Consider the following 26,369-nt stretch of genomic DNA (forward strand, 5'->3'; position numbering starts at 1 on the left):
TCCCCGCTTGGGGGGGGGTGGGGGGGGGGGGGTCTCGACTTGGTTGGTCCCCAGTTGGGAAGCGACTCTCAGTTATTACCCAGGACGGGAGGGCTCGGCAATCGAGAAAAGTCACCCCTTTGAGCTTTCCTGCGGCAGGCATTCCAAGTGCCCTGTATAATCTACTGTACTCGGACTGGCTGGGACTGGGGACAGGCTAGAAAGCCACTTCTGATCAAGGCTTGCCCGTCTTCAGCTGTGCCGGCGTCCCCGCGTCCATGTCCACGTCGACGAGTGCAAGACATTTCATTCCATTCGCCCATTCGCCCATTCGCCCATTCGCGCCCGACAGCCCTGCCCTGGGCTCAGCTATGAATCAGCCACACAGTCAGGGCTCTAATCAACTTGCCTATGCTATGTACATAGTTGCTAGCTAAAAAAAAAAAAAACGCCGCCGCTAAAAACAGAGGCGAATGGGGGGGCTTCCCGCAAGCTGAAGCCTTTTTTCCTTTGTTTCCCCCCCCCCCGAAAGTTGCTTCTCTTTCATTCCAACTTCCCGGGTTGGCAGCTCTGTCTCTTGAGACATCAACAAGCCCAGTTGCAAGTGGCTTGCTTTCTCAGGTGCTTCGGGGCTTTTGACAAATCATCACGCGGTGCTCATTCCGCCCGCTCTCGCCTTCCCGGAGTGAGCTGGGCCAGCCCAGATTGGCGAATCTGCCTGCAAATTGGAAATTGCCGAACCCGTGCCATGTAATGAATCAGATCAAACCGGTGTGAATCATCACCCATCTACAAAGTCACGATCGTGTCTCAACAGAGCTTTCAACTCAACCCCGAAGTCTCTCCAAGTTTGCTTCATGACGCCCTGTACGCCCCGTGTTTCCAGCATCACGACTTGTCGATCAGCGGATTCGCTCTCACAGTAAACATCTACAGAGGTCATGATATCCTCGCCTACAAGGCCTCGACTTGGCCTAGCTCACAGCTGCTGGCCGTCCTTCTCCAGCGGCCACTCACAGACGACCACATCCTCGGGACCCCAAGCTAACTAACTTGTTTCACCCCCCCTCCTACCCTTTTTCTTTCCACGAAGAAGGCTGGCTGAGATGCCCAAGCGTCCGAGACACATGGCCGCCACTGGGGCCCTTCACTCACTCGACCTTTGCTCTCTTTCTTTCTCTTCCCTATCCCGTAGTTGGGCGACGCTCGATCCGCCCGCCGCCGCCGTATTCCTGAAAGTGATGCGCGGTGGCTTGCAGGACGCGTATCCTTACGAGGATCCCTACCAATCCTCGCTTGCTCAATCAGCTCTTCTATTAGTTGGTCTCCAGAAGAACGGGCGCCGCGCAACTAGCTCGATCCATTCCCTCGGTGACATGGCTGCAGGACTAGAAGCCCAGGAGCATCAAACACCACCTGTCAGGTAGGGTTCAGGTCGGCCATCTCCCGTCTCTTTGTCCGTGTACTACTTGCCTGTTCAGCCTTTTTTTGATACTCTGTGTTTTTCTTTTGTTTCTTTTTGCTTGCTTGCTCGACACATGACTTCGTTTCCCTCGCAGCCTCGCTCATCTCATTACACCCCTCCCCTGCACGGCCCAAGTCGGTGCTGCATATGGTTCATAACCCGTGCCCAAAACGTCTGCGAATGGCCTCTCTTTCTTTTTTCTCACCTGTTACAGGGTGCTGCCCCCCCGTTCGGGTGCCTTGCAGGTAGGACAGCATCTGCTTGACACTAACGCTTTGGTTGACTCTCCCCGAACGTCACCGCCCCCTCCTCTTTCTTTTCGCCGCCGAGAGAACCGCGGGCTGGTCAAAGCGAGGCTACACGAACGTTGAGAGCTCTCTGGGTGACTTTCCTGTTACAGCGAGCGGATAGGCGGTCTTCTCCCGAGGTCGCCCGACGCTGTTCGGACCATCAGGTCAGCGACACGCAACACAAAACCCTCGCGATATACGAGCGACCGAGGCCTTTTCGGTCTGCCGCTGGCGATGATGCGAAAAGGGGGGGTTAGACTGCGGAACGAGGGATCGATCGCACGACCGCACGAATTTGGTGTCGCTTGCGTGCTCGTATTTCCCTTCTTCCCTTCTTCTATTCAGCCATGACGCGGGCGACCTTTAAGTTGCGGCAACCGAAATTGCACTCCTCATTGCGTGTTCGTCTCTTGCGTGGGCGTTGCACAAGGGAGGAGGGGAAGGAGGAGGGAGTATCAAGTACGACGCGACAAGGACTGAAGGAGGCTCTGTCTTTTGACGGGAATCGCGATTTGCTGTCGCAGATGAATGCGCAACCCCCGGTCTCAAGTCAAGGGAGAATCAAGGTTTTCGGTGTGCGGTGGTGACGGCGCCGCCCATCCTTGTCGTCTTGGACCCAGGCACTACTGAACAACCCCGATTGAGACCTACATGCCACATTTCCATCTCTACCTATCTATCACATATGCAGTACTACTTGGCCGTCTGCTGTCTCGTCTTTGCGCGCGTCTTGCGTACCTGCTGATCAAGTCGGCAGGAGAGGCTAAAGAAAGTGCCGACATGATAGAGTTCGATCCGATGCAAGGGATGACAGGCAATGACAGCCCTTTTTCCAACGCTAATAGACCCAACCAAACCAAACTCCACGCGAACGCCAGAATGTCGCGTCTGTATCAAGGTTTAAACCTTGGCCGCTGGACCTGTTGTCGAGGGCCAGCTGCAAATCGCGTTCTTGCGCGTCATGGTCGTCGACCCCCGTGTAAAGGGCACCGGCCCCAACTGTAAGCCGCGCCAGTCTTGCTTCGGAGAAAAGGGGCGGCCAAGACGCAAAATTTAAACTTCCTGGGGATGATTCGAAACGTGATATACTCGAATGAAATAAAGTACATGAAAAGTGCCATGTGCTTACCTTCTTTCTCACCCCCCCCGACATTTTTTATAAAAAGTTATTTTTGTTTTTTTCTATTACCATCAAATGATAGTAAATAGCAAATTGTGCTGTAGATGAAGATTCGAGAACTGCAAAGCAAACTTGGAAAATAGCCGCGGACATCTAGACATAAGTCATGACTATCCAGTCATCGAGTGCAGCAATGGTTTTGCGCTGCTTTCCAAATCTTCATACTGCAACCATGTACAGGGTATATGCATCCAGGACGTAGACGCGCCTCCACCGCCCCTCATCGGCATCAAAACTTCTCCTCTCCTCCCACACATCATCATCGCCAAAAACAACTTCGCAACCATGGCTGGCACCCTCACGGAGAAGCACCTGGGCAGCCTCCCCCCCGTGATATCGCGGCGGCTCTGCGAAAAGGCCGGCAGCGCCAACGACCAGCTCACCCCGGCCGAGCGCTGGCTCTTCCTCAGCCGCCTCGACCTTGCCGGTCAGGCCCTCGCCGCCCCCTCCTCGCTCTCCCCCGCGCAGCTCGACCAGCTCCGCGGGCGCCCGCCTCCGTCCAAGAGGTGGTGCGCGCGCACTGGGCGCCGGACCGCATCGACCGGCTGAGCCGCGCGGCGATGGAGACGGTGGCCGGCGGGTGGTGGACCTTTGAGACATTTCGGGTGTACGGCGACGACGAGGAGGACGGGGGGGAGGATGAGGCGGTGCTGGCGGCGGCGGAGCAGGTGGCGGAGGGGCAGAGGCCGGAGGAGGTGGATTTCGAGGCCGAGGTGGCGTATCGGTTTTGTGAGATGGTCGGGGAGGAGGAGGAGGAGGAGGAGGGGGAGGAGGAGGCGCCGCGCATGGAGGAGGCGGATAGGACGGAGGAGGAGCTGGATGCGCTGCGAGAGGAGCACCTGGCGAGGCGGGCGAAGGAGGCGGAGGAGCTGAGGGGGCAGCTGCGGGAGCAGCTGGAGAGGGAGCTGGGGAAGGCGTCGTCGGAGGATCTGGCGGCGATGAGGGAGTTGAGGGAGAGGATGGCTGTGGAGGTTGCTGAGGAGGTTCGGGAGGATCAAGAGAGGGAGAGGGAAGATGACGAGGAGATGCTGAGAGGAATGAAGATGCTGGAGGTTGAGGAGGAGACGGATGAAGAGGACGAGGATTGAATGGCCCAGATTGAAGACTTTTAGCATGTATAACTTGGTAGTTGAGAAGCTTAACGAAAGAGATGCGAGAATGCTGAACATCATCTATGCAAAGCCCGTCTGCCTAACTCTGTGCCCTGCCTTGCCTGCTGCGCCACCGCCTGCTTCTCCCGCGCTTCCTCTCCATCCTCGCCCGTCTCTCCTCGCGCCACCCCCCGGTCCCCAGACCCGGACGCACGCGACCGCCGCCCTCGTCAGGTTGAAACGTTGACGAGACCCTCCCCGCGTTGGCCGGGTACAGGTCCACACCAAGATCGTCGACGGCGCCGCCCCCGGCGCGGGGCCGGTGGGAGGCCGAGAGAGAGCGGGATGCGCGCGTGTAGTTCCCAGTTCAGCAGCCCGGCCCATGAGCAGCGCGCCGAGGACTTGTCTTCATTCCGGGCCTCCATCGTCGACTCAATACCAGCCAGCCAGCGTGGAGACCATCGGGCCGGTCGCAGCTTACATACTCTGTCAAGGTCGAAACGTCACAGCCCTCATGTCGTAGCGAGGTTGGTGATGCCAGGAGAGGTGGGGGGGGGGTTGATTGAATCCGCCCGGAGCCGAGTGTCACGACATAATTATGCCGGCTTCATTGACCGCTGCTGGCAATGATCAAATGAAAGAAAGAAAGATACAAAATGCCAAGCCGATGAGCACCAGATCTCCATTGTAATTTCCGTGCTCGCCACACCGAATCGGCTCCCGTCGTTGCACTCGGTCTTAGTCTTGGTCCTTAGTTTGCCAACCCGGTGCCGGCGGATGTGACATCCATGTCTCTCCATCAATCCTTGATCGAGCGAGGATCAACAAGTAGTGCTAAAATGACGGAAATGAATACGGAGATAGAGCGCGGATATCGATTGACTTAGCCTGTGTTTTTCTCGGCGCTAATAAGACGGCACACTCCATTCATCTGCTGCTGTCTTGAATCATTTGTGTGGCAGGACATTGCTTCTTCGGCTTGTGCCGAAAACAGGGTCCGGCCTTGATTATACATAGACAAACTAGGAACCTCGCAGTAGATTTTGGCTTCAACCTCAAAGACACGCTTAATGTAGAGCTCCCTTCTCTCTCTCTCTCTCTCTCTCTCTCTCTCTCTCTGCCTTGTCGCTGCCCGTCGAGCCTGGCCTCACCGCGCGCATCCGCTGGGACCAAGCCGAGTTCGAGAAGAAGATGGGACTCGGAAAGTCGCTTGCTGTCAATTATTTTGTTGCAAACTCGAAATAATTTTCATGAGCCAGTTCAAATTTAGCGGAATAGACAGAACTTTTTTTTTTTTTCACTTTTTATTTTTATATTTCTTAATATAGCAAGTCACGACTTAAATGATGGCTTTTCAAGATGGAAATGCAAGTACAAGACATAGATAAGTGACCCCGAAAAGGAACGACCGAAAGGCAGGCAGCGACAGAAATGGGTATCATTGGAAAACAGCACATCCATCCGCAACGCCTTACTCAAAGAATAGACAGAAACGACTCCAACAGAGGAAGAGGAAGAGAAACCAATAGGGATTGCCCCAGTAATGGCGGGGGAATAAAAGAAAAAAAAAAGAAAAAAGAGAATAAATACTTGAAGTATTGTATTCGTCCTTGACTTGTCTCCAAGATCTCGTTACCTGGAGACGGCGCCGGCCAACAAGGCTGTGTTGGCCTAATTTTCCTTGTCAGCATTGTCCGCATTGTCAACCTTCTCGCCCTCGTCAACCTCCTTGCCCTTGCCCTTGCCCTTGTCCTTTCCCTTGTCCTTTTGCATGAGGAAGTCGATAAGGGAGTTGATGACGTCGTCGTTTGGGATGAGGAAGTGAAGACAATTGGGAAGTGGTCTGCGTGCAATTCTCTTCAAAATGGCAACTTCACAGGCTCGCTTTTGCTTTTCGAAGTCGTCCTTCTTGTTGATTACCGGGAATTCGATCTCGGGCGCAGGCACGCCTAGGAATTCGGCGAGCGGCCCCCAGCCGTCCTCGAGATTAAAGTCGAGCAGCTGATGGCTGGGCACATTTTCTCGAATCCACTTGTAGTGTTCAACGTACGCCGCACGAGAATTGAAGTGGATGTCCCGGGAATCGGTCGAATTGGTCCAGCCCTTGGCCATCTTGAAGTTGGCAGAGCCGCACTTGGAGCCAGAGAGCGGCACAATGTACTTGATGAGGTTCCGCCTGACAGGCTCGGTCCACTGCCCAAAGATGCACTTGACGCTGCGATGCCAGCTTTCAATCTCACGCTCGTAGATGATCACCTTGGCATTGGGATAGGCCTTGATGAGGGAGACGGCGTAAAACGAGGCCATGTCCGTCACCGCGTCATAGTCTCCCAAGAGCTCGTCCCACTGCTCACGCGTGAAGGGCTCCCCCGTGTAAGACTTGAGGTTGGGGAACGTCGCGTCAGCCGCGCGATCCAGGATTTTCCACTGCTTGTCATCCTCGATGTTGAGGAGGCCGTGGTGCACCTTAAGCACGCCTAATTCTGGGAGGGCTTTCGCGAGGGAGGCTGTCCCGCTGCGCACCATGCTCAAGCAAAGGATTGGCCCTGGTCCTTTTAGGCGCTCTTCGCGCTTTTCGGCTTCGACGGCTTTGATGGCTTCCGCGATGGAAACCCTCCTGCTGTGTGCAGTCTCCAACACTCTTTTGCGCTCTTCCGGCGATAAGACTGACAATTGCTTGAACAGAGGTGAATCTGGCGCAGGCATGTCCAGCTCAGGTGTACCCGGCGCAGCTGTGTCCGAGGGAGTGGTGACGAGGGTCACGATGGGACTGATGACGGCCTTGTCCGGGGAAGCGGTCATGCGCTCTTCGGCCGCCGAACTACTTTCAGAAGGCGACTCTCCGGGATAAATGGTTGTTGCCATCTGTTTCCGTTCTGTTAGTCAGGGCACTCTGTCTGTATACCTGGATCCATCCGCAGTCACCCACAGCTTTGTTGATGCTACAGGCCAGTGTGCCAGAGGAATCTAAACAGGGGATGAATTCCTTACATTGATAGGAAGGTGGAAAACGGGGGGACACGCTGCTTTCCACTTGACCAAGCAGGGAAGGAAAGCTTCAAGTTGAGAGATAGCCGGCGCCTGTCCTTTATAGTTGCAGGAACAGGGCCAGCCGTTCCCGGATTAGCGGATACGTTGCATTCGCGGTGATGATTCAGACGCAATAATAATGTTTTCTGCAGGTCAAGGTTTATTTGTGCACCTGACGGCTTGCTTTTCTAGGATCTGTGGCAAGAAACCTTTCAGGTGCAACCAACAGCGATAGATTGCTCTTGCCCGGGCCTGAACACTCGTTGAATAGAGCTACTAGGAAAATAGATGCCTCTTGGCGCAACAAATATGTCGGCCAAAGAAGCAGCTAAGGAAGACCTAATGCAGCTAACTGACTCTAGACTGCGTGCGTTTTTACGCACGTGTTGGTTCAACAGTAGGTGGTTCCTGGCGATAGCGGGGTTTACTTTTGTTGGCTTTGGTCCTGAATTCCGAAAAGCTCAAAAATCAGCCCATTATTGGTTAGAAAATAGCCTCATTCGAGCGAGTCTCTACATGGTCTGTTTTTTTCTTTCGTTGATCTTTTCACAGCTAGTCTGTAGTGCGTGGCAACACAATGCATCTAGATGTCGGATAGCTTCTCCCAGAGAACTATGCCATAACACATCAACTTCAAGGAATTTCTAGTGGGGAGACTTTACTGATCTAGTTAATCGATATTGCGTATTTGAGCTGAAAACAGTCCGCAAATGTGTTGACTGACAGAATGGCAAAACAAAAGCCCGGTCTCGGCCTATGTCATCAAAGAAGCTTTTGGTCTAGAGACATGGCATCATTACACTATCGACATCAAAATTTTTTTAGACAAAAATAAAACAAAACAAAACAAAGCAAAGCAAGCGCAAACCTCCCATTTCGCCGAAACCCCTGCCCCTTCCCATCATTGCATCATTGCACGTCCAACTCTCCGCAGTCGCTAAACACGTTCGCCCAGCCGCCCCCTAGACACCCAGGACTCGCAAACACGCGTCCATTTCGTATCAGGCACTCTGGGTCGTACTTTTCCTTAACCTGGATCAACCTGTCCACGTTGTGGCCCCAGACGCGGCACCCTCCGTCGCCCGGCGCCATGTAGTTGGGGTAGTTTGCCAGGAACCCGCCCCCGACTACGCCGATACTCCGGTGCTGCTGCTGCGCGTAGGTGATGTCATTGAGAGCGCGCACCGTGGAGAGAGTGAGTGCGTCATTCTCGGCGTGTTGGTAGGCTGGTGTGATGAGTGTTTGGTGGCCGACGGACGCGTGCGGCCACGCGGTGTCTGAGTCGGACGAGGGGAGGTGCCCGTTGAGCCCTGGGAACATGTACTGCATGACCATGGAGGCCGAATGCGGTTGCTCACCGCGTGCTATCAAAGTGTCAATGTACGACCAGAACGTATCAGTAAGGTTGGCGAGGTAGGCCTCGTCGATGGTGGACGTCTGCGCGCCGTAGAACCCGCGCCGGTGCCCGTACGGATAGGCCGCCTCGCCGACCAGCGCGAGGTTCGCGTAGTGTCCCGTAGAGAGCACGGTGCTCTGCGATGTGTCAATACCGTCGAGCAAGTCGCGAAAAGCGGCCTCAGCGTCCCGCTGGTGAGGATTGCCCTCGTCCTCGAAGTGCAGCGTAATCAGAAGCGTGCGCCTCGCGTACCCCCCCCGCGCCGTCGGGTCGCTGAGATCCTGCGGCAGGTACCCAAAGCTGTAGTAGACGACGTTGAAGGGATCGTCGTTTGTCCGGAAGAAGTCGACCGTCTGCCTGCGCAGCCTTGCCACGTCCTCGTCCCGCACGTAGTAGAACCCCAGGGTGCTCCTCCGGGGCTCCGGGACGGCGCGCTGCCAGAAGCGCGTGACCACGCCGAACTGGCCGCTGCCGCCCTGCAGCGCCCAGAACAGGTCCGCGTACTCGTTCCGCTTGGTGGCGAGGACCACCTCCCCCGTCGACGGCAGCACCACCTCCGCCTGCACCAGCCGGTCCGCCGCGAAGCCGTACGCGCCGGCCAGGAAGCCGATGCCGCCGCCGAGGGTGAACCCGCCGGCGCCGACGTTGGCCACGCGCGCCCCAACGGCCGCGTACCCGGACCCGTTGGTCACCGCCTGCACCTGTCCCCAGGTGGCGCCGCCCTGGTACTCGACCGCCGCGAAGGGCTCCTCCGCCTCGGCGTCGGGGTTGGTGAAGTGGCGGATCAACCGCGAGCTGTTCATCCAGGACATGTCCAGGACGAAGCCGTAGCTGCTGCTGGCGTTGATCTGGCTGTGGGCGCCGCCGACGATGGCCATGTCGCCGCCACCCGCCCGCGACCACCGCGCCGCCTGCACCGCATGGCTGACGTCCCGCGCCGTCGCCGGGAACACCACCACCGACGCGTTCTTGGAAAACTGCTCGCCCCAGTAGCGGTTCGCGTTGAGCTGCTGGAGGGGCTGCCCGCGGCAGGAGATGGCCGCGCCGGAGGACAGGCGCGCCTCGAGCCACTGCAGGGCCGGGTCGGCGCCGACGCAGGCGCCTTCGGTGCGGGCCCGGACGGCGGCCAGGGCGACGACGACTGCAGAGAGAATCAGAATGATGCCGGGCCACGAGGCCGGTGCGTGGCTGGAGGGGACGCAAACACCATGGCGATGGGACCAGGCTGCGGCTTGGGAGGCGAGCCCAACGCAGGCGACGACTGCGGAAAGAATCTTCATGACTTGTCTCGAGCAGAGAAGGCGAGGATCAAGAAGATCTGAAACATGAGAGACGGCAAGAAAAAGTCCATCTCGTGGCGGTTGAGTTTAATTTATTCATCTCCTGCTGTGTAATGTATAACTACTTAAAGTAAGCAACATATAGGCCCCGGATGCGGCAAGGTCCACGTCGTTTGCTATATTAAGGGCCCGTTTCCTTGGGTACAGGGCGCACAGTTCCCCTCAATGGGCTGGATAATTTCTAATAGTTAGTTAATTAATGAATGATTAATCTACAGCGCGGCTGCAGGCACTGCACGTTGCCGATGAACGTCCTTCTTGCTACCTAAGCTGGGCCGCCATGTGCCCGATGATCTCAGGCAGCGTTGCACGGATAGAGTGTGAACGAGAAGACCAAAAAAAGAATCAAAACCCCTGATGAACCGTTTTCTTCCCTCTTTCTTCCCTTCTTTTCTTCTCATGTCTGGAAAAAACGGTCGGCAGTCTGCATACCTCATCAACAGTAATAACGGTGTGTGTCCCCGTAGAACGCTTGGGGGGAGGCAAACAAGAAACTGGCCAAGCTTCTGGGCACACTCCCAAGACAATACTCGGCGATTAAAACAGCAGGGGTCTTTGTGAAGACCACGAGATCAATTCATCCTGTGCAACGGGCGACCAGCGGCTGGTCATTTGTCCGGCATGGGCACCCTTGGTGCTTCTCCCAGGGCGGTTGTGATTTAACTCGTTCCGCGGCGACGGTGATTGGACAAGGAGAGTGAGTTGCATGGGACCGATGATGTGACAGAAGAAAAAGACACGTTTGGACTGGGGACGAGGAAAGGCCTCTTCGGTCTGACGGAGCATTGCTGCGGCCCAAGGCGGGTTGCGCCCGCAGGTGACGCAAGACGCAAGACTTTTTTTTTTTTTTTTTTCGAGAGAAAAGGGTCATCAGACTAATACAGTAGTAATATTAATAAAGTAATAAAGTAATACAGTAATTCGTAAGTAGTACTGGTACGCAGTGACTTCGTATTGAAATCTCGGAATGCTGCCGAGAATCGTGCTGGGCCGATACACGGAGCCGAGCATCTTCACTCGTCCGACACCAGATTAAGTAAGATGTGAGATGAATGGGTAAAATCACCTTGTATTTTTTTTTCCTCTTTTTTTTTCTGCCTCAAGGGTAATTTTATAACAGCAAGATATCCCCCCGTACCTTGCACCAATTCCAGTGTCCTGCCAACCCATGTATGTATGTACATATATAGAGAGAGTATCACCAGCCACTGAGGCTGTCCAGCCTCACCCTCCGTACTCGGACCATCCACCCGTTTCAACATCACCAGATACCCCTTCACCCCCCCTCCTCATCCTCCGGAAAATACAGCTTCATCTGGCTCAGCAGCGCCATCACCGCCCTGTCATCGCTCTGAAGCGCCTCCTGGTGATACCCGGCCCCGAAGCCGTCCACCAGCCACGCATGCCCCTGCCTGTCCACCACCAGACAGTCCATCAGAGTCCTCCTCTCCGCGTCCCCCTCCATCTCTTCCGACTCGCCGCCCCAGACGAACTCGCGCCGGTGCAACCCGGCCACCATGCCGGCCACCTCCGTCGCCACCGCCGACACAGCCCCCATCTTGGGCTCTCCGCGACCCGCCGCCGCCGCCAGGAACACGCGCAACGGCACGCCGCCCTCGATCCGCCGGTACAGCCCACCCATGACGCGGCTCCTCCGCACCTCCCCGTCCTCCTCCTCCTCCTCGTCATCGTCGTCGTAGAGGTAGGCTAGTAACGCCGGCACCCGGATGCAACCCCCTCCGTCGTCGTCATCGGGTTCTGCTGCGCAGGCGGCTTGCAGCGCCTGCCGAGCCACCAGCTGTCGCCGCTGCGGACACGCCCACCGCCGCGCCCCCCTTACGCCGGCGTCTCGCGCCGCTATGCAGTGATACGTCACCGCCGCCGCTCCGCCGGCGGCGTCCGTCCGGTACACGTCGCCGCAGATGCGCGCAGGCGAGATGCTCGTCGTCGACGTCACGGAGACCTCGTTCGCCGAGACGCAGCCCATCCCCGCGTCGGACGCGTACATGCTCGCAAAGTGTCTGTCCTCGCCGCCCAGCGCCTGCCTCTCCGGGTCCGGCAGCACGCGGCTCGTCTTGGTCAGCCGCAGCACGGGCTCGCCGCTGAGGTCGTCCTGGCGCAGCTCGCAGCGGCGCGGCTCGCGGGAGAGGTACAGCTGCAGGCGGCCGGGGCGCAGCGACGTGCAGCAGAGGGCGAGCAGCTCCGGCTTGGGGATGTTGGCCAGGGTGTCGTGGATCTGGGTCTGGCCGCGGGACAAGTGCCAGTTGCCCCCGTTGGTCTGCAGCACGAGCTGCACCAGGGCGTTGCAGGTCTGGGTGAAGTAGAGGTGGGACGGCGAGGCGTTCTTGCGCATCGGGGCCACGGACAGGCAAAAGGTCCTCATGTTGAGCTCGAAGATGATCTCGACGTTGTTTCCGACGATCTCGGCTTGGAAGATACGCATCTGCGCCATGATAGCTGGCCAGTTTGAGGTCGAGTCTGGATTGGGGCATTGCAACGGCAACATCTATTCGAGGACAACTGAATTCTATTTATGCTTACAGTGCATGTGTGTATTATTCTAGCTGACACACGGACGATGAAGTTATGAGCCATCGCTTTTTTCTTTTCCCGAGGAGGGGCCACAACGCCGTACTATGCGGCAGCAGGCAAGCAAGCAGCAGGTTGTGCGAGCATAAAACTGCAGCCTCCCGCACTGGCACGACAAACCTCAGCTTGAATTCAACGAGCACAGCAGAATCTGTAACTGTGCGACCTCGGGCACGACCTTATTCTGTTTCGGGAAATCGAGGGCCAGCTTGTATCATCCCTTGGCCGCCCCATGCAGGGAACCGGTCCTGCAGTTTCCGTTCATCGCCTACAGACTCTGCTATACCCCCAGCAACCCAAACTCCACGCGCAGCATGTGCACCGAGATGCGGTCGCTCAGCACCTTGCCCTCCTTGGCCTCGGTGAAGCCCTCGATGAGCCAGGGCCGGTACAGCGCGTCGAGGAAGATGGCGTCGAGCAGCGCGTAGCCCTTGTGGTCCGCGCCAACGCTGCCGCCCCAGCCGATGCCCACGTCCACCAGCCACTCGACCGTCTTACAGATCTTGAGCACGCACTCCTTGAAGACGTCCGGAGGCGCCGCGGCCGCCCGTAGCGGTAGGATCTGCGGCAGCTCGTCGAACAGGACGCCCACCGGCAGCCGCTCCGGCAACAGCCGGCCGATCCCGAGTCCGGTGGTGGTGGTGGTGGTGTTGGTGGCGGCCGTTAAATCGTGGTACAGCACGGCGCGCAGGTCCGGCACGCACATGTCACGCCGCTGCCGCGCCTCGTTGCCCATTCCGTGGCACGCCTGCGATATGCGCTCCAGCTGCTGGATCTGAAAGGCCATGGCGCGGTGGCAGCCCTCGGAGGCGGCGCGCGCGCCCAGTTCCCGCATGCACACAAACGTGAACGCCTGCGCCGCGCCGGCGGCACTGGCGCCGGCGGTCAGGTCGGCGCTGACGACGCCGCTCGGGCGGCCAGGCGGCCTCGCGCACCGCGCACACGCGGCCGTGCGCGTCCTCGGTCAGCAAAAACTGCTGCCTCCCGACGGCCAGGAACCACTCGAGCGGCAGCTGGCCCAGCCAGTCGACCGCGGCCGGCCCCGCGGCGGCCGCGGGCAGCAGCGCGGCGTCCAGCATGAAGTCGCGCAGCATCTCCTCGATCTGGCTCGCGACGGGGATGTACCGCGGGGCCGCGTAGTAGCCGCCCTTGGGCTCGAGGCTGCGCGCGAGGGCGTGCAGCACCTCGCGGAGCACCTCGTAGCCGGCGCCGAGTTGGAGCTGGCGCTCGGCGGGGATGGTGATTTGCGCGGGCTTGCCGAAGAGGTCGAAGAAGATGACGGCCATGATGGAGTTGCACCGCGCGGAGAAGACGCGCACAGGGACCTGCACGGTCAGCGGGATCTCGTCGTAGCTCACGTCCATTGTGTGTGTCTCTCTAGTCAAGGTGAGTGCAAAGCAGCTTGAGAAATGACTTCGTGGTTACCAGCTCTTTCTTATAGGATATTTAGAATCAAAAAGAAAAAAATGTCGTGTCACGCGGGGACAGTGGTTTACGGCTACCTCATGAGCTCTCTCGCGCTCTTCACCGCGCATCCGTGGTGTGACTCGCACGCTCCGGATGTTCACTAGAAGGGTGCTTCAATCACGATACGTACGGAAACAACATTTACACTGTTTCAGGTCGTATACGTGAGACGCTGCTTTGGGAGATACAATGGTTACTGCCTAGCGAATTGGCACAAGGCAGCCAGGGCTGCCTGAGATACCGTCAACAATCACTCGCCGCCCCCCAGCGGCTCAACTCGTATTACGTATCACTTAAGAAATTACTCACAATGGGCGAAAAGAGCCTCGTCATTGTCGTACAATGCCGGTATCCGGTAGGGTTTGATGACTTGCACAACTCTCCGTGCTTGTGCAGTCTGATTCTATAAACTCTGCCCAACGAAGCTCTTCGCTCGCCTCGACAAACGGGTGGTAAAACCCTGGGTTAACCTGCAGTTGGCGGCCTAAGTGAGCATTACTAAAAATCTTAGGGTATGCTTGAAAATCTGTGTATCTCTGCTTTGCATTGCGTTGCTCAGGACCATCTCTAACGTGCGTATTCCGCCGAGAGAACAAGGAATAGAGTTTTGCTTTTCTATGGTTTCGCTTTAGATACATTTTAATGCTTTTCACGTTACGAATTATTTTTATTCTTAACTATATATGTATTCCTTGCGTCTGTCTTTCTCTTATCTTTCTTTATTCTTGATTCTTTCTCAAGAGTGCGAAAAGCCCGGTCGCATCTCTGCGAAACAGCGCAACAGCTCCAGTCTTAATGCTTGTCCAAAAAAAAAAAAAGCGTAAATGAAACAACAAACTGTAAATAGACTGGCCGATCTGTGACTACAATAGAATAGAGGTTGAGAATTCGCGATGCTGAGGAAGTTCGTGATGAAGAATTAGCCCGAACTGTCATCGATTTTGCCAACGCAATGCCTCGACAAGTCAAAGTTGAGGCCACGGAAGCCATTTCTCAGTGCCCCTGTATAATAGTGTTTGTGAATAATTTTAGCGAGACTATTGCCAAATCCCAAAGTATGATTGTATGGCGGCTCACGACAAGTCCGCGCCAGGTAGACTCTTTAAGTTTGTAGATATGGCTAGAACCAACACAGAACCATATCTAATCTGCACTTAATATTCGCGGATAATTTGAATTCGTGCTTCCTATATACAGGAATATATGTATCTGAGATTCCCCAAATTGCAAACTTCCTGGTTGATATTGAACATCACCACGCAAAGCAACTGTCTCTCGTCACCACTTGAGACTCTCAACAACGTTCCCTTGCAACTTGTCAAACAGGGCTGCAAGATCCAATCGCAAATCGCTTCCCATAGACTCTACTGCCACTTATTTGACCAAAGATCTACTTTTCTCATCTATCTTCGTCTCAAATACATCTGCCATTGCTTGCCTCCCTCGCCGCAACCAACAGCCCGCCCCCCCCCAGTTTCCAAGATACACAGCAACCAACATACGCAGCAAGTCAACCCAGACCTTATCAACGAAATGGGTTGCTGCGCTTCCAAGCTCTCCCGCGGCGGCAACGTCGACCTCGACAAGCCCGGCTCCAACAACCTCGAAATGATGCACATCTTCGACCGCTCCGCCACCGCCACCGCCGCCGCCGCCGCCCCTCCTCCCCCACGCGGACCCGAGCCCGCCGCCGAGTGCGTTCGCCACCACCGCCGCCGCGACGACGAGGCCTTTGCCGAGTGGGAGGAGTGGTGGCGGGGGGTCACCGTCGCCCGCGCGGCGCGCGTCCGCGCGTACACCCTCGCGGAGCGCCTGGCCGGCCGCTGGGACAGCCACGTCGCCAAGACGCGCTGCGCGATGGGCGTGCCGGGCTGCACGTGCTACCGGGGCGTGGACGAGGGGCCGTTTTGGAGGGACGGGGTGGCGCCGGGGACGGGGTATCGCTGCTACGGCATCGTAGAGCGCGAGATGGAGGGGATCCTCGGGCCGGCTCCGGTTCGCGAGTGATGAATGACCGAGGGAAGAGGAGGGGAAGGAATGATACCCTCCTCATTGCCTTGAAGGCAATTTACAAGATTTTTGTTCGAGACTAGCTTCGTCTCTGGAATCATGCCAATATTTGAGAGGGGTCGGCTCTTTTGTGTTGGGTTTCGGAGAGGGGACTTGTTTGGGACGTCCACTCACTTTACAACCTTTCCTTTGTCATTAGAAGTCTGGTATTTCTACTACGAATTTTATAGTCAAAGAATCTTATCGGAATTCAATAAATTGTCAGAAAAGAACCAAGTACCCAGCTCTCCGTCAAACTCCACCACGTCCAAAGTCGGACTATGCATGCTCGTCGATGAAGCTACAGTTGTGCAACATCATAACAATAGTCGAGAATGGTCTAATTCAAGGCATCACAATCATTAGGCATCAATGTATCGTGTCCTAAAACAACTCCACCGATTGCATGCCGCACACACGCGCGTCACACTGCCCGCCTCACTTCCTAGGACGCTGTCACCAGCACCAATCCCTCCTGCCCGCCTCACTTTACCACCGTCCTACATAAACCGTGCCCCTTCCCCCCTTCTATCCCTCCTTCTCCATCTCATCCTCATCGCCAAACTCTACTTCCCATGAACTCGCCTCCTGCCAGCGGTAGTGCTAACCATGTCCCCCCTTCTAGCTAGGCTGTGTCCCGTCGCTGCCCGCCTTGGCGTAGGTAGGTATTCGAGGTGGCGCGGTGATATCCTCTCCGGCCGAATTGATACTCGTCCGCGAAGTGGCCCGGATCGAGGCGCGGTGATGTCGTTGGGGACCCAGATCCAGCGCCGTTAGGATGGCGGGATCGTCGTGGTAATGGCGGTGGTTGGTTCGGGTTTGGCTTCGGTTTTGGTGGAGGGGGGGCCCAGCTGGGCGCTCCCAAGGACATGATGGTGTCGGAATGGCAATGGTTCCGGTGACTGTAAGGGTTGTGGCGAGAGTGATTGGGATTAACAGGTGCACAGCACGCTCGGGCTTGTCTCCTTTTCAGTGTCTGCAGGTTGGGCACGGGGTTGTAGCGATTGGAATATAATACTCGGCTTCATTGATGGAGAGCACATCGTAAAGGGGGTGAATCTGGAAAGTCATAGTCAACGGTTTGCATGGTCTCGAGCCGAAGGTGCAGTTCTATCATGGCATTCACATCTGCTACGTTGGCAAACATTGTGACAATTAATAATTTATTTCATGCCCAGAGGGCTCCCTCGTTAAAAAGTGATAATACAGTAGTACATTTCCTGGCGCCACGGTAAACCAGCCTAATGGCGCGCAGCCTCAAATAGCAAGCCGAAAGGCGGGCCAGACTCATACCCCGAGCAAGCAAGACAGCTCATGGTCGAGATGATCTAAGATGAGTGGCTGGTCTCGGAGGAATCAGTCTTGGAGAGGTTATCGCCGTGTTCCTCCTCTTCAGCGAGGGGACCGTGGAGAGACTCTTCAAAAACGGGTTCGGGGTCAATAACCTCAAACTTGGTCCTGAAGTCTTTGGCGTGATGGGAGACGGTGCTACTGTTGGAGCGACGACGAGCATTGGTAAAGGTAAAATCCTCGTCGGCAATGTCTTCATGAAGGGTGCCCCTGGTGAGGAGTTAGCGATGGTAATGTGAGGCAATGACGTCAACAAGCATATTGAATGCAATTCAATGAACTTCAATAGGCAGGTAGGTTGGAGTGATGACGGAGAAAGAGAAGTGGATATGCATACCAGTTGCCTTTGCCAGCACCGTCCTTTTTGATCTTCTTGGGATCGACGTCGGCATAGCCACTCTTGGCGAAGTAACGGGGGAGGTGCTCGATGGGAAGAGCAGTGCCCTCGGCGATGCCCTTGTGATCACGGTCGTTGGCCTTGTGGGAGCGAGTCACTGCGAGTAGTTAGTACCTGTGTTATGATGTATCGGAGTAGGGAAGGGGCTGAAGCGACTCACTGATGATGGTGATTCGTTTGTAAGCGGGAGAGATGTGGCGTGTAAATGCGATGTATCAAGGACGATGGCAAGCCAAATGTGATGAACTGGCTGGGGTTGAGATGGAAGAGATGTGCCGGAGGTAGGAAGAGTGCGTTTGCAATGACGAGGGACAGGCTAGTCAATGGGAGGCGGACAGCTCAACAAAAAAAGATGATGGTTGGAGCTGAGGCGACGGCGAGAATGTAGGAAAATGGGACGAGTGGTGGCAGGGGAGTCAATGTACAAGACGCAGATGTGAGTGTTGATGGCAAGATGAATTGGGATGAGATGGATTGTTGATGGGAAAGGAAGAAATATCGAAAGTGATGATGAAGGTGTGAGAGAGGAGGGGTCGGATGGAAAGGAGGTCTAATTATAAGTGCGCGCGGCAAAGAGGAGGCCGGCCGGCCAAGAGTGGCAGAGGAGAAGGGCCTAGATGGATGGCGAGCGACTGCGCCGAGAAGAGCAAGTTGGTGTGTGGGCCAGGCTTTCTGCTTCTCTCTGCCGCTGCTTGCTGCTATGACGGTACTGCTGAGCGGGCGAAGCTGGTTGGTGCTGGCTGATCTCTCTCCTGGTTTGTCTGAGCTTGTCGTCACGCGAGCTGTGTGGATGGATGGCGAAGCGGGGGTGCTTGGATTGAGGCTGGTGAGAAGAGGAATGAAGGGGAGGGAGGGGTGTCAACAGCTAGCACGGCGCCATCATGCAATGAGCCGATAAAAGTTAATGCGGTACCTACATTCTGCGTGCTTCCTTTTCGTGGGGTCCAAATATAAAAAAAAAAGGTACCTGTCCCAGCGGTGACGATGCCACGGTTTATTCAAGTCGCATCGCGTGACCTGACGCAACAAGCACCTGGTGGCCGGCCGCCCACCCAAACGGATACCACCCACGACCAGGGAAAAAAGAGGGGTTCTGCTCAAGGTCGTCACTGGAATGACGCGGGAATTGGCAGCTCTCGTCTTGTTTGTTCTATTCCATTCTACCTCTGTTAATTGGCCATCTTTGCGGTTCCTTTTACTTCCTGTCCCATCTTGCCGTCACCATTCAATTGATCCCCTGTCCCCTGTCAAGCAAACGGATGACAACAGGCTCGTACCAACAAAGCTGTTTCCGGCGCCGCACTATTTTGCGGGGGTGGGCACCGCTAAAGGAGAAGAAAAGCGGGACCAGTTGCGTCGCACAGTGCTGTGACATGGTACTGAACAGGGGGTGCTGAAAGAGCTTCAACCCTCGACGGGTGGCTTCTTTGACGAAAGGGCGGACGACGGTTCATGGTTTTCTATTCAAAGTCGAGCTAGGCAACGACTACAACGCACGACTACAACAAAGAGAAACGAGACATCATATTGATCTGAATGTGCACTCCCCGACAACTCCCGCGCAATTGCCCGATGTACCACACCGACGGCACACCGAACGACGGACGCAGTGGAGCACAACGCTTGCAAACGCAGCATCACCGACTCCGGAGCTTGTCAGTCTTGAGTGTGTTGTTGGCCTCGCATCGGACCGTGACGATAACCTTGCCTACCCATCTCCATTGACTTGCAACGAGTTAGTAATTCAATGCTACGCAAGCGATCGACCTGCAAGCATCATAGCTAACTTACATGTCGTTTTCGAACTTGTCATGGCATCATCTCTCCGTCAAGCAAGTCTGACGTGAGTTTGCATCACCCATGTCGTGATCCGGCGGCAAACAGTCCGTCTTTGAGGCGGCATCCAATGCTCCCTTCCTTTCACCAAGGACATTCACATCCCTCCAGCCACCTCTGTAGCGTTGTTGAGATGCCGCCCCTCCTCATCGCAGCAATGCATCCACAAACAGTCGCGATCGCTCGACTTGGACTTGCCACGCTGTTCTGTACAACCACATCCGCCGCCACTCTCGCATCCTCATCATCACTCGCACGCGCACGCACATACGAATACGTTACACGCCAATTCTCCGAGCCCCATGCCCAATTCCATCCACCAGTTACGTTTGACCGCCGACGATGCGGCCTCGCCACAAAGGATGCCCGCCGTCTCCGACCCCCTGCCCGGCTGGCCGGACCCAACGTCGCGTGCGAGTCATCGCCCGCGTGACAGCTTTCGTCTCCCAACAATTCCCCCTCCCCTCATCTCCATCTCACCTCCGGGGACTATCCCAGTCTCTATCCGTAGAACAAGAGTGAAAATAGCCCAGAAAGAAGCTCAGCCCCAATGACAGGCTGCCTTGCCTTCCCCGATTGCGCTCCCCGCCTCAACGATGCCAACAAGGACGCCCAACATGATTGCGAGACCCGCCTGCACCCAGCCCAGTGGCACAGATCGGGGGGGTCGATCCACCTGCGACCCTGGATATTTTTCCTGCACCTGATGGCCCGTTGTAAGAACTAGTTATGACTACGGATACCCGTAGGGAAGGCTGGGATGTTGTGTTTTATTGGGCCCTTGACCGGTTCATGCACGTCGGCGACGACGGTGTTACGACAACTACGCCTCGTAGCCCTGCTGCGGCCCTCCGAGATCTCGGCCGCTCCGCTCCGGCCATTCAGTCTTCATTGTTTCCTACCAGTTCAGCTGATAACCCCCCATCATTTCACCTTTCACATCAAGTCACACACAGCTTCAGAATACACGCTTGTCTGGTAATCTCAGTAGTTTCATTGCCCAACGCCAGTCAATCCAAGCCTCCTCACCCTATTCTCAAAGCTCAATTACATCTATTTTCTTTGCTTTTTTCAGTGCTTTGCCCCCGCGACTTATAGTATCAGCTGCCGCTTCAAATAATACCAGTAACGCAGATAACGAAAAAAATGTGTGTAGTATAACAGTAATCTTGCAACCCATCTTCCCTCCCCAATCTGACCCTTTGTCAATCTTGGTCATTTACAGACCTCCCTCCGCCGGCTCTCATCTTGACCCCATTCTGGAAAACTCGTTTTGGAACCGTAACTTGAAGCCGTTGCACAGGGCACGCATATCAGGATACTGGTACCCCTTGAGCTCGAACCCTTGTGGGATCACTCGAATCGGGATGCCAATTACGCTCGACGTGCGACTGGCCTTGAAACACAGCCAGAAAAAGCCTGCATGCTTCGTGTCGATGCAGAAAGCATACGCCGAACGGCTCGGGTTCGCGTCAATATACGTAGTGAGCCATTTTTCTGTTCCTGGTTAGCCCTCATGACTCTTCTATCGTCCAACGAAGCAACAAACTAAGAAAAAACAGGGCAAAAAAGAAGTATAAAATGTTGGGGAAATAAACTTACCAGTCTCACTGCGGGAGCGGTTCTGATACTTGTCGTGACGCATCATCTCATCCACCTTGCGAGCCATCGCCTTGACATGGTCCACGATCAACTCGTCTAAATCGCTGTAGGTATACCGCCTACCGATGCGCAGAAGCTTGCCCACGGAAAACTCATTTTCCTTTTGCATCTCCAATACATCAATGTGCTGATAAACGTTGTCCGCAACCTTCCACGTAATGGCCAGGTGATCGTTTCCTTTCGACGACGGTCGAATAATCACCTCACCAGACGCTTGTGATCCCAGAAATTCTTGCGCCTGCAGACCATTGAACGGCTTGAAGTTGGGGTGCTTGACAACACGTTGCGTCCGCCCAGTCGTCTTGTCCTTTTCCTTGAGCTCCTCCTTGTCCGCCGCCTCTTGAGCATAGTCCCAGCCGTCGCGTCCGTGGTTGATGGGACGCTTGTAGGGAATGCGCAGGGAATCCTCCCGCATCGAAAGCTTGGCAGAGAACGCCTTGTAATCCATCTCCAGAATCCTAGCCCGCGCTGTTTGGCCCACGCTGAGCACGTCTTTGACCGACGGCCGACTTGTCACTTCGTGGGCCTCCGCGCGACCCTCGATGCCACAGTCGAGCTTGGCAATGGCAAAGTCATCCCTTGCCACGCGAATGTTGACAGGAACAATCATGCCCTCGCAAAGTGTTTGTTTCGTCTCGCCGGTAAAGATGGTGAAGATTTCTGATTGTGTCAACGGCGCAAAGCTCCTGCGCAGCTCTTCATACTCTGCCTGAAGCTCTGCACTGATGGCCTCGAGAGTGGCACGCTTTCGCTGGTTAAAGTTGCGCAGAAGCTGATCCGCGTACTCGTCCAGCACCAGCTCATTGACTCTTTCTTGTTCACCCTGCTTGAATAGCTTACGCACGATAGCACCTGGACCATTCTCATCAATCTCAGCCTTTACGTCTTCCTCATCAAGTTCCAGCGCATCCGCCGCCATCTTGCGACCAAGTTCATAGTCTTCAGGATGCACACGAGTGTTGTCCAGGGGATCTGATGCGGGGTTGGTGACGTCGTAGTCAATGTACAAGAAACTAGCACAGTTGTTCCACACACGGGGACCAACAACCGGAAGCTTGCGGCTTTCGGGATCACCCACAAGCTCTTCTCTCGTGTTTACTGAGCCGCCGTTGGCATTGATGGCCTTCATCACGCTGGTGGCCTTGCGTGGACCAAGACCAGCAATGAAGGGGAGCAGGTTCGCCGTGTACGTGTCAGCCATGGCATCGTTGATGTTGACTCCAACCATGTTGACGGTGTCCACCATTGCTGATTCCAGATACTTGGCAAGCTTGTCCTGCGGCAGCAGTTTCTGACAAGGATGGAAAGAAAGCGAGATCACATCCTTGCCAAGCGCGGCATATTCCTTCATGGGATTCTGCATGTAACGAGCCAGGGCAACGCAGTATCTCGTGACAGGGTTAAGCGATGGGTGTTCGGCCACTGCCCGAGGACTGTCCTTGTATAGCCTGGCAACTTCGTCGTCAACAACCATGACCTCCAACTGCTCGGTTCGGTAATCATTTGTCTCGGGGTCCTCGAATTCCGGGCCCATGAGAGCCTTTTCACTGACAAGGCTCTCCAGATCACGAACGAGCTTGTGAGTGTCGCAGGACCAACCACAGACAGCAATGACATCAGGGCGGCGGCGGTTGACCAGCTCAACAAAAGCTTCACGCTGGCTCTCATCTCGCCCCAAGTTGCCAAACTTCCCCTGTTCCGAGACACGGCCATCTTCAGGCACCCACGCCCAGCAGATGGGGTCACGCGAGGGGTCGCCCATGCCGTTGGAGAGCGCGAGAACACGCGGTGTTGTTCCCAGAATCATACCCTTAGGCTTGTATGGCGCCTGATCCAACTTTCGATAGTAGTCTTGCCGGATCATCTTGAGCACTTCATCCTGGCAGAATGTGCGGATGACTTCTTTGATATTCTTGGCAATGCTTTTCTCGATTTTGGGATAGGCCGCATCCAGAACTTTTTTGCGCTCCTCTCGCCACTGCTCGGCACGGTCACTGAAGTTTTCCGACTCAAACTCCTGGTAGAGCTGTTTACGGAAATCGTAGCGAGAAGGCATGACGACCTTGATCTCAATAAGACCTTCCTCCTCGGCCCGCATCATCTTAAGGAATGTGTCCGGCTGGTGAACAAGGTCGGCAATCGTTTGATTTTGAAGATATTTGATCTCGTAGTAGGGATGAGTGTCGTCGATCTTACGGAGACCCTTGTCTGTGCGTCGACAGCTTATTTCGGCAAGCTGGTAGTACGAGCTCCGGAAGTACTTTCTCATGCGAGGACTGGCGTGGAGCTCCTCCACGTACATTTGCCTCGCCGCATTGAGGACTTGATCTCCAGTGCTGAAGCTCTCGTCAACCAGGCTGTCGGCAAGATCCATGGGGTATTGCCCAACATCATCTGGGGTCACCTTTTTGCCCTGGCGGAGAGCATTTTTGGCCAACTGGTCGGCGGAGATGCCGTAGGCCTTGACGAAGTAGTATGCCTTGCCATTACGCACGCGATCCAAAAGACTGCTTTTCGAACCAGGCTTTTTCATCTGAGCAGCATTGCCAGCCATAACAGCCAGATCTTTAAGCTTGGGGCCGTACTGAAACTGGAGATAGTCCTGCAAGTCTTGCAGCTCTTCCATGGTGGTGGCTTCCGGAATCATTTCTTCAACCATTTGATCCTCAACATCGACCGTCTTGAGGTTCTCAAGAGTCTTTTCCAAGGCATTCTTCTTTTCAATAAACGACCGAAACTTGATATCGAGTTCAAGGATTCGCCAGAGATCGTCCTGGTTAAGCAGTTTGTCGGATTGAATGGAGTAGTCGGGGCCGTCCGGGTCGTCGTGAGTTGACTTGCGGATCTTCTTGGAGTGAAGCAAATAGTCCTTGCGATGCTGGAAAACAAAGGGGACCTCAACCTCATCAACAACGAAGAATTCCAGAACCTTGCCGACGGCTTTGCCAAATGGCGCCTGTAATTCTGGAGACAAGCCCTTTTTGGGCCACAGTTGGTTGCTGATCCACTTGGCCTCGTCGCGGAATTGCTCAGCCGTCAGCTGAAGGTTCTTGAACGGCTTTCGCTCGAGCTGGAAACGCTCAGGCTCGTCGGTAAAGCGGATAAGATTGTCTTCGTCGGTAAGGAGCTTCTCCTTAAGCTGTGAAGGCTCAAAGACGTCCTTGAGCTCGATACCCTGCTCTTCTCGTTCACGCTCCTCCTCTTCATCCTCCATCTGGAGAGCCCAGTCGTAGTCTTCGCCATTGCCAAAGATGGCTTCCATGTCATCGAGAGCTTCTTTGTCAAGGCCGGTAGTGTCAACAATTCCCGATACGCCGCGATCCTTGGAGCGCGCGACCTCAACATCTTCCTGGGCGCGCTCGCGCTCATCGTCGTCCACGGGGTAATCGTCTTCGATGAAGTCGTCGAACTCGTCGGCTTGGGCGCGCATGTTGGGCCTGTATCCTCGTTGCTCTCCAGCTTCGTCATCTTCATCGTTGAATATATCTTCGAGCCCAGCGGCTCTGGTCGGATCGCCGCCATCGCCACGGTGGCCACGCTTTAAGCGTTTGAATTTTGACTGCGTTGTGTGAGCGCGCTGCGAGGAAGATGCTGCGTTAGCTTTCTTACCTGTGGCTGTGATTTGGGCTGCTCGCCATACTGCTCCCCAACGAGATCGTAATCATCCTCGTCTAATTGTTCTTCCTGCTCACGATCGCGGTGCTCGCGCTTTCTCTTTACGGGTCGATCGTCATCGTCGTCGCCAGCCTCTTCTTCGTCCTCATCTTCATCTTCGACAATGAAGCCTTCGCGAATCTATTGATAAAAGATGGGTTAGAAGATGCGGTAGTATAGGACTAATGCGCACAAACCTTGCGCGCCTCTTCCTCGTCATCGTCGTCTTCCTCTTCCTCCGAGGAATCGTCGAAGTCTTGAGGACGGTTCCTGCTGCGTTGACCGGTAGCTCCCTCATCAAAAGATTCATCATCTTCCTCATCGTCGAGCTCTGCCTCGGCTGAGATCAGATCACGCATACTGCTGCTCATCTTGAAAATGCTTGCTGCCTTGGGCTGCTCCTGGGCGTTCTAGCGCGTTTGGTGAGCGATGCGCAATTCCAGGCAAGCAAATCGAGGTTGCAGATTGATATGGATGGTCAACTGCCGGATGTAGCTCCTCGTATATTCCCTGCAAATATGAATCCGCGGCGCGACCTCCTCCGTGTGACGTATAATTTTTTTTGAGGACGGTGGTTCCAACTATTGTCGCCCGTGTCGCGCCTAGATGCAACGGTGACTGATGGTTGGCTGGAAATATCATGTTCCGTATGCTTATGTAATACAGCCAGTTTTGTCCAGGATGCCTAACTACAGGTAGGTAGGTAAGTAAGTTGATGATTGGATGATGACTGCAAATATAATGCCGGAAATGTTTCGGTAGTTCTTGTTTACTGTTTAATTTTGTGCTTTTGTAATATTCCCCCATGACCCCCAAGAGCATTGTGTTGGACGTGGCCTTGACTCTGGTCAGCAATGCAAGTTTGGAACGCATTACTGTCTGGCAAGTTTGCTTGTCATTTCGACTGGGGAGAAATGTTGAGACGCATATTCAATAAAGAAGAAAAATGTTTGTTCGGGTGCAACCTGTGTTAGGTACGACGGTGACCTGTTACCAAGCGCCTCATTTATTGTATTTTCTGGTCCCGATAATACCCAGATAGCCAGTACCGTTGCCTTGGTAAGGTAGGTACATGGTTAGGCACAGATGGAAAGGTTAGATCGGCGTAGTACAGTATTGTGGCTTTTAAAGTAATATTATAGCGTTTAACTAGATAACATTGCCAGGCACATGACAATGCTATGCGCCAGAAGACTCTGTAACACCAGAGTTGGCTGCAACACGACGCAACCAGTAAAATTCTCCAGCGGCATCCAGCAGCCACCACTGGTAGTCGTTTTGCTTGGAGTTGCCCCTGGAAAAGGAGCTTTGGGTGAATCTGGTGTGCCGCTCGAGCCTCTTAGCGTCCCCCGCTATTGGGCTTGGCTTGGATGGTTTGGGCGGTTAAGCCTCTGTAAGGTACCTGCCAGGTAGTAAGCAGAGAGGTGTGATGCCTTTAAATTGCTTTATAGATTATTTAAAACCGTCTTCATATGTTTTAATTATGCAGATCTCTGTGATTATCAGCCAATTATTTTCGGCAATTTCTACGCAATTGTACACTGCCTCCCGAAGTCCCTGTCCTGTCCACGGAGGCACGGCACCTACTAGCACC

At 55.0% G+C, this 26,369-nt stretch overlaps 7 protein-coding genes across 7 annotated transcripts; 2 read left to right on the forward strand and 5 right to left on the reverse strand.

The window, feature by feature from the left end:
• Positions 1-3,099: 3,099 nt before the first annotated feature.
• On the forward strand, positions 3,100-4,002 carry ISF_02834 (hypothetical protein; the record flags this gene model as incomplete). The annotated part of the gene is made up of 1 exon (XM_018846440.1): positions 3,100-4,002. The coding sequence occupies one exon, from the start codon at positions 3,100-3,102 to the stop codon at positions 4,000-4,002; it is 903 nt and encodes a 300-aa protein (XP_018706168.1).
• A 1,674-nt stretch (positions 4,003-5,676) lies between these two features.
• On the reverse strand, positions 5,677-6,870 carry ISF_02835 (hypothetical protein; the record flags this gene model as incomplete). Its single annotated transcript, XM_018846441.1, has 1 exon — positions 5,677-6,870. The coding sequence occupies one exon, from the start codon at positions 6,868-6,870 to the stop codon at positions 5,677-5,679; it is 1,194 nt and encodes a 397-aa protein (XP_018706169.1).
• A 1,074-nt stretch (positions 6,871-7,944) lies between these two features.
• ISF_02836 (FAD binding domain protein) lies at positions 7,945-9,711 on the reverse strand (the record flags this gene model as incomplete). Its single annotated transcript, XM_018846442.1, has 1 exon — positions 7,945-9,711. The coding sequence occupies one exon, from the start codon at positions 9,709-9,711 to the stop codon at positions 7,945-7,947; it is 1,767 nt and encodes a 588-aa protein (XP_018706170.1).
• A 1,336-nt stretch (positions 9,712-11,047) lies between these two features.
• ISF_02837 (hypothetical protein) lies at positions 11,048-12,223 on the reverse strand (the record flags this gene model as incomplete). The annotated part of the gene is made up of 1 exon (XM_018846443.1): positions 11,048-12,223. One exon carries the CDS (start codon positions 12,221-12,223, stop codon positions 11,048-11,050), a length of 1,176 nt encoding a protein of 391 aa, XP_018706171.1.
• Positions 12,224-12,640: 417 nt separating this feature from the next.
• Positions 12,641-13,724, reverse strand: ISF_02838 (hypothetical protein; the record flags this gene model as incomplete). The annotated part of the gene is made up of 2 exons (XM_018846444.1): positions 12,641-13,232; positions 13,303-13,724. The coding sequence occupies 2 exons, from the start codon at positions 13,722-13,724 to the stop codon at positions 12,641-12,643; spliced, it is 1,014 nt and encodes a 337-aa protein (XP_018706172.1).
• A 1,636-nt stretch (positions 13,725-15,360) lies between these two features.
• Positions 15,361-15,834, forward strand: ISF_02839 (hypothetical protein; the record flags this gene model as incomplete). Its single annotated transcript, XM_018846445.1, has 1 exon — positions 15,361-15,834. One exon carries the CDS (start codon positions 15,361-15,363, stop codon positions 15,832-15,834), a length of 474 nt encoding a protein of 157 aa, XP_018706173.1.
• A 1,370-nt stretch (positions 15,835-17,204) lies between these two features.
• ISF_02840 (Transcription elongation factor Spt6) lies at positions 17,205-25,146 on the reverse strand (the record flags this gene model as incomplete). The annotated part of the gene is made up of 5 exons (XM_018846446.1): positions 17,205-17,436; positions 17,564-17,720; positions 21,062-24,680; positions 24,731-24,916; positions 24,973-25,146. 5 exons carry the CDS (start codon positions 25,144-25,146, stop codon positions 17,205-17,207), a joined length of 4,368 nt encoding a protein of 1,455 aa, XP_018706174.1.
• Positions 25,147-26,369: the final 1,223 nt, after the last annotated feature.

The sequence above is a fragment of the Cordyceps fumosorosea genome, assembly GCF_001636725.1.
Source record: "Cordyceps fumosorosea ARSEF 2679 chromosome Unknown scaffold_5, whole genome shotgun sequence".
NCBI lineage: Eukaryota > Fungi > Ascomycota > Sordariomycetes > Hypocreales > Cordycipitaceae > Cordyceps > Cordyceps fumosorosea.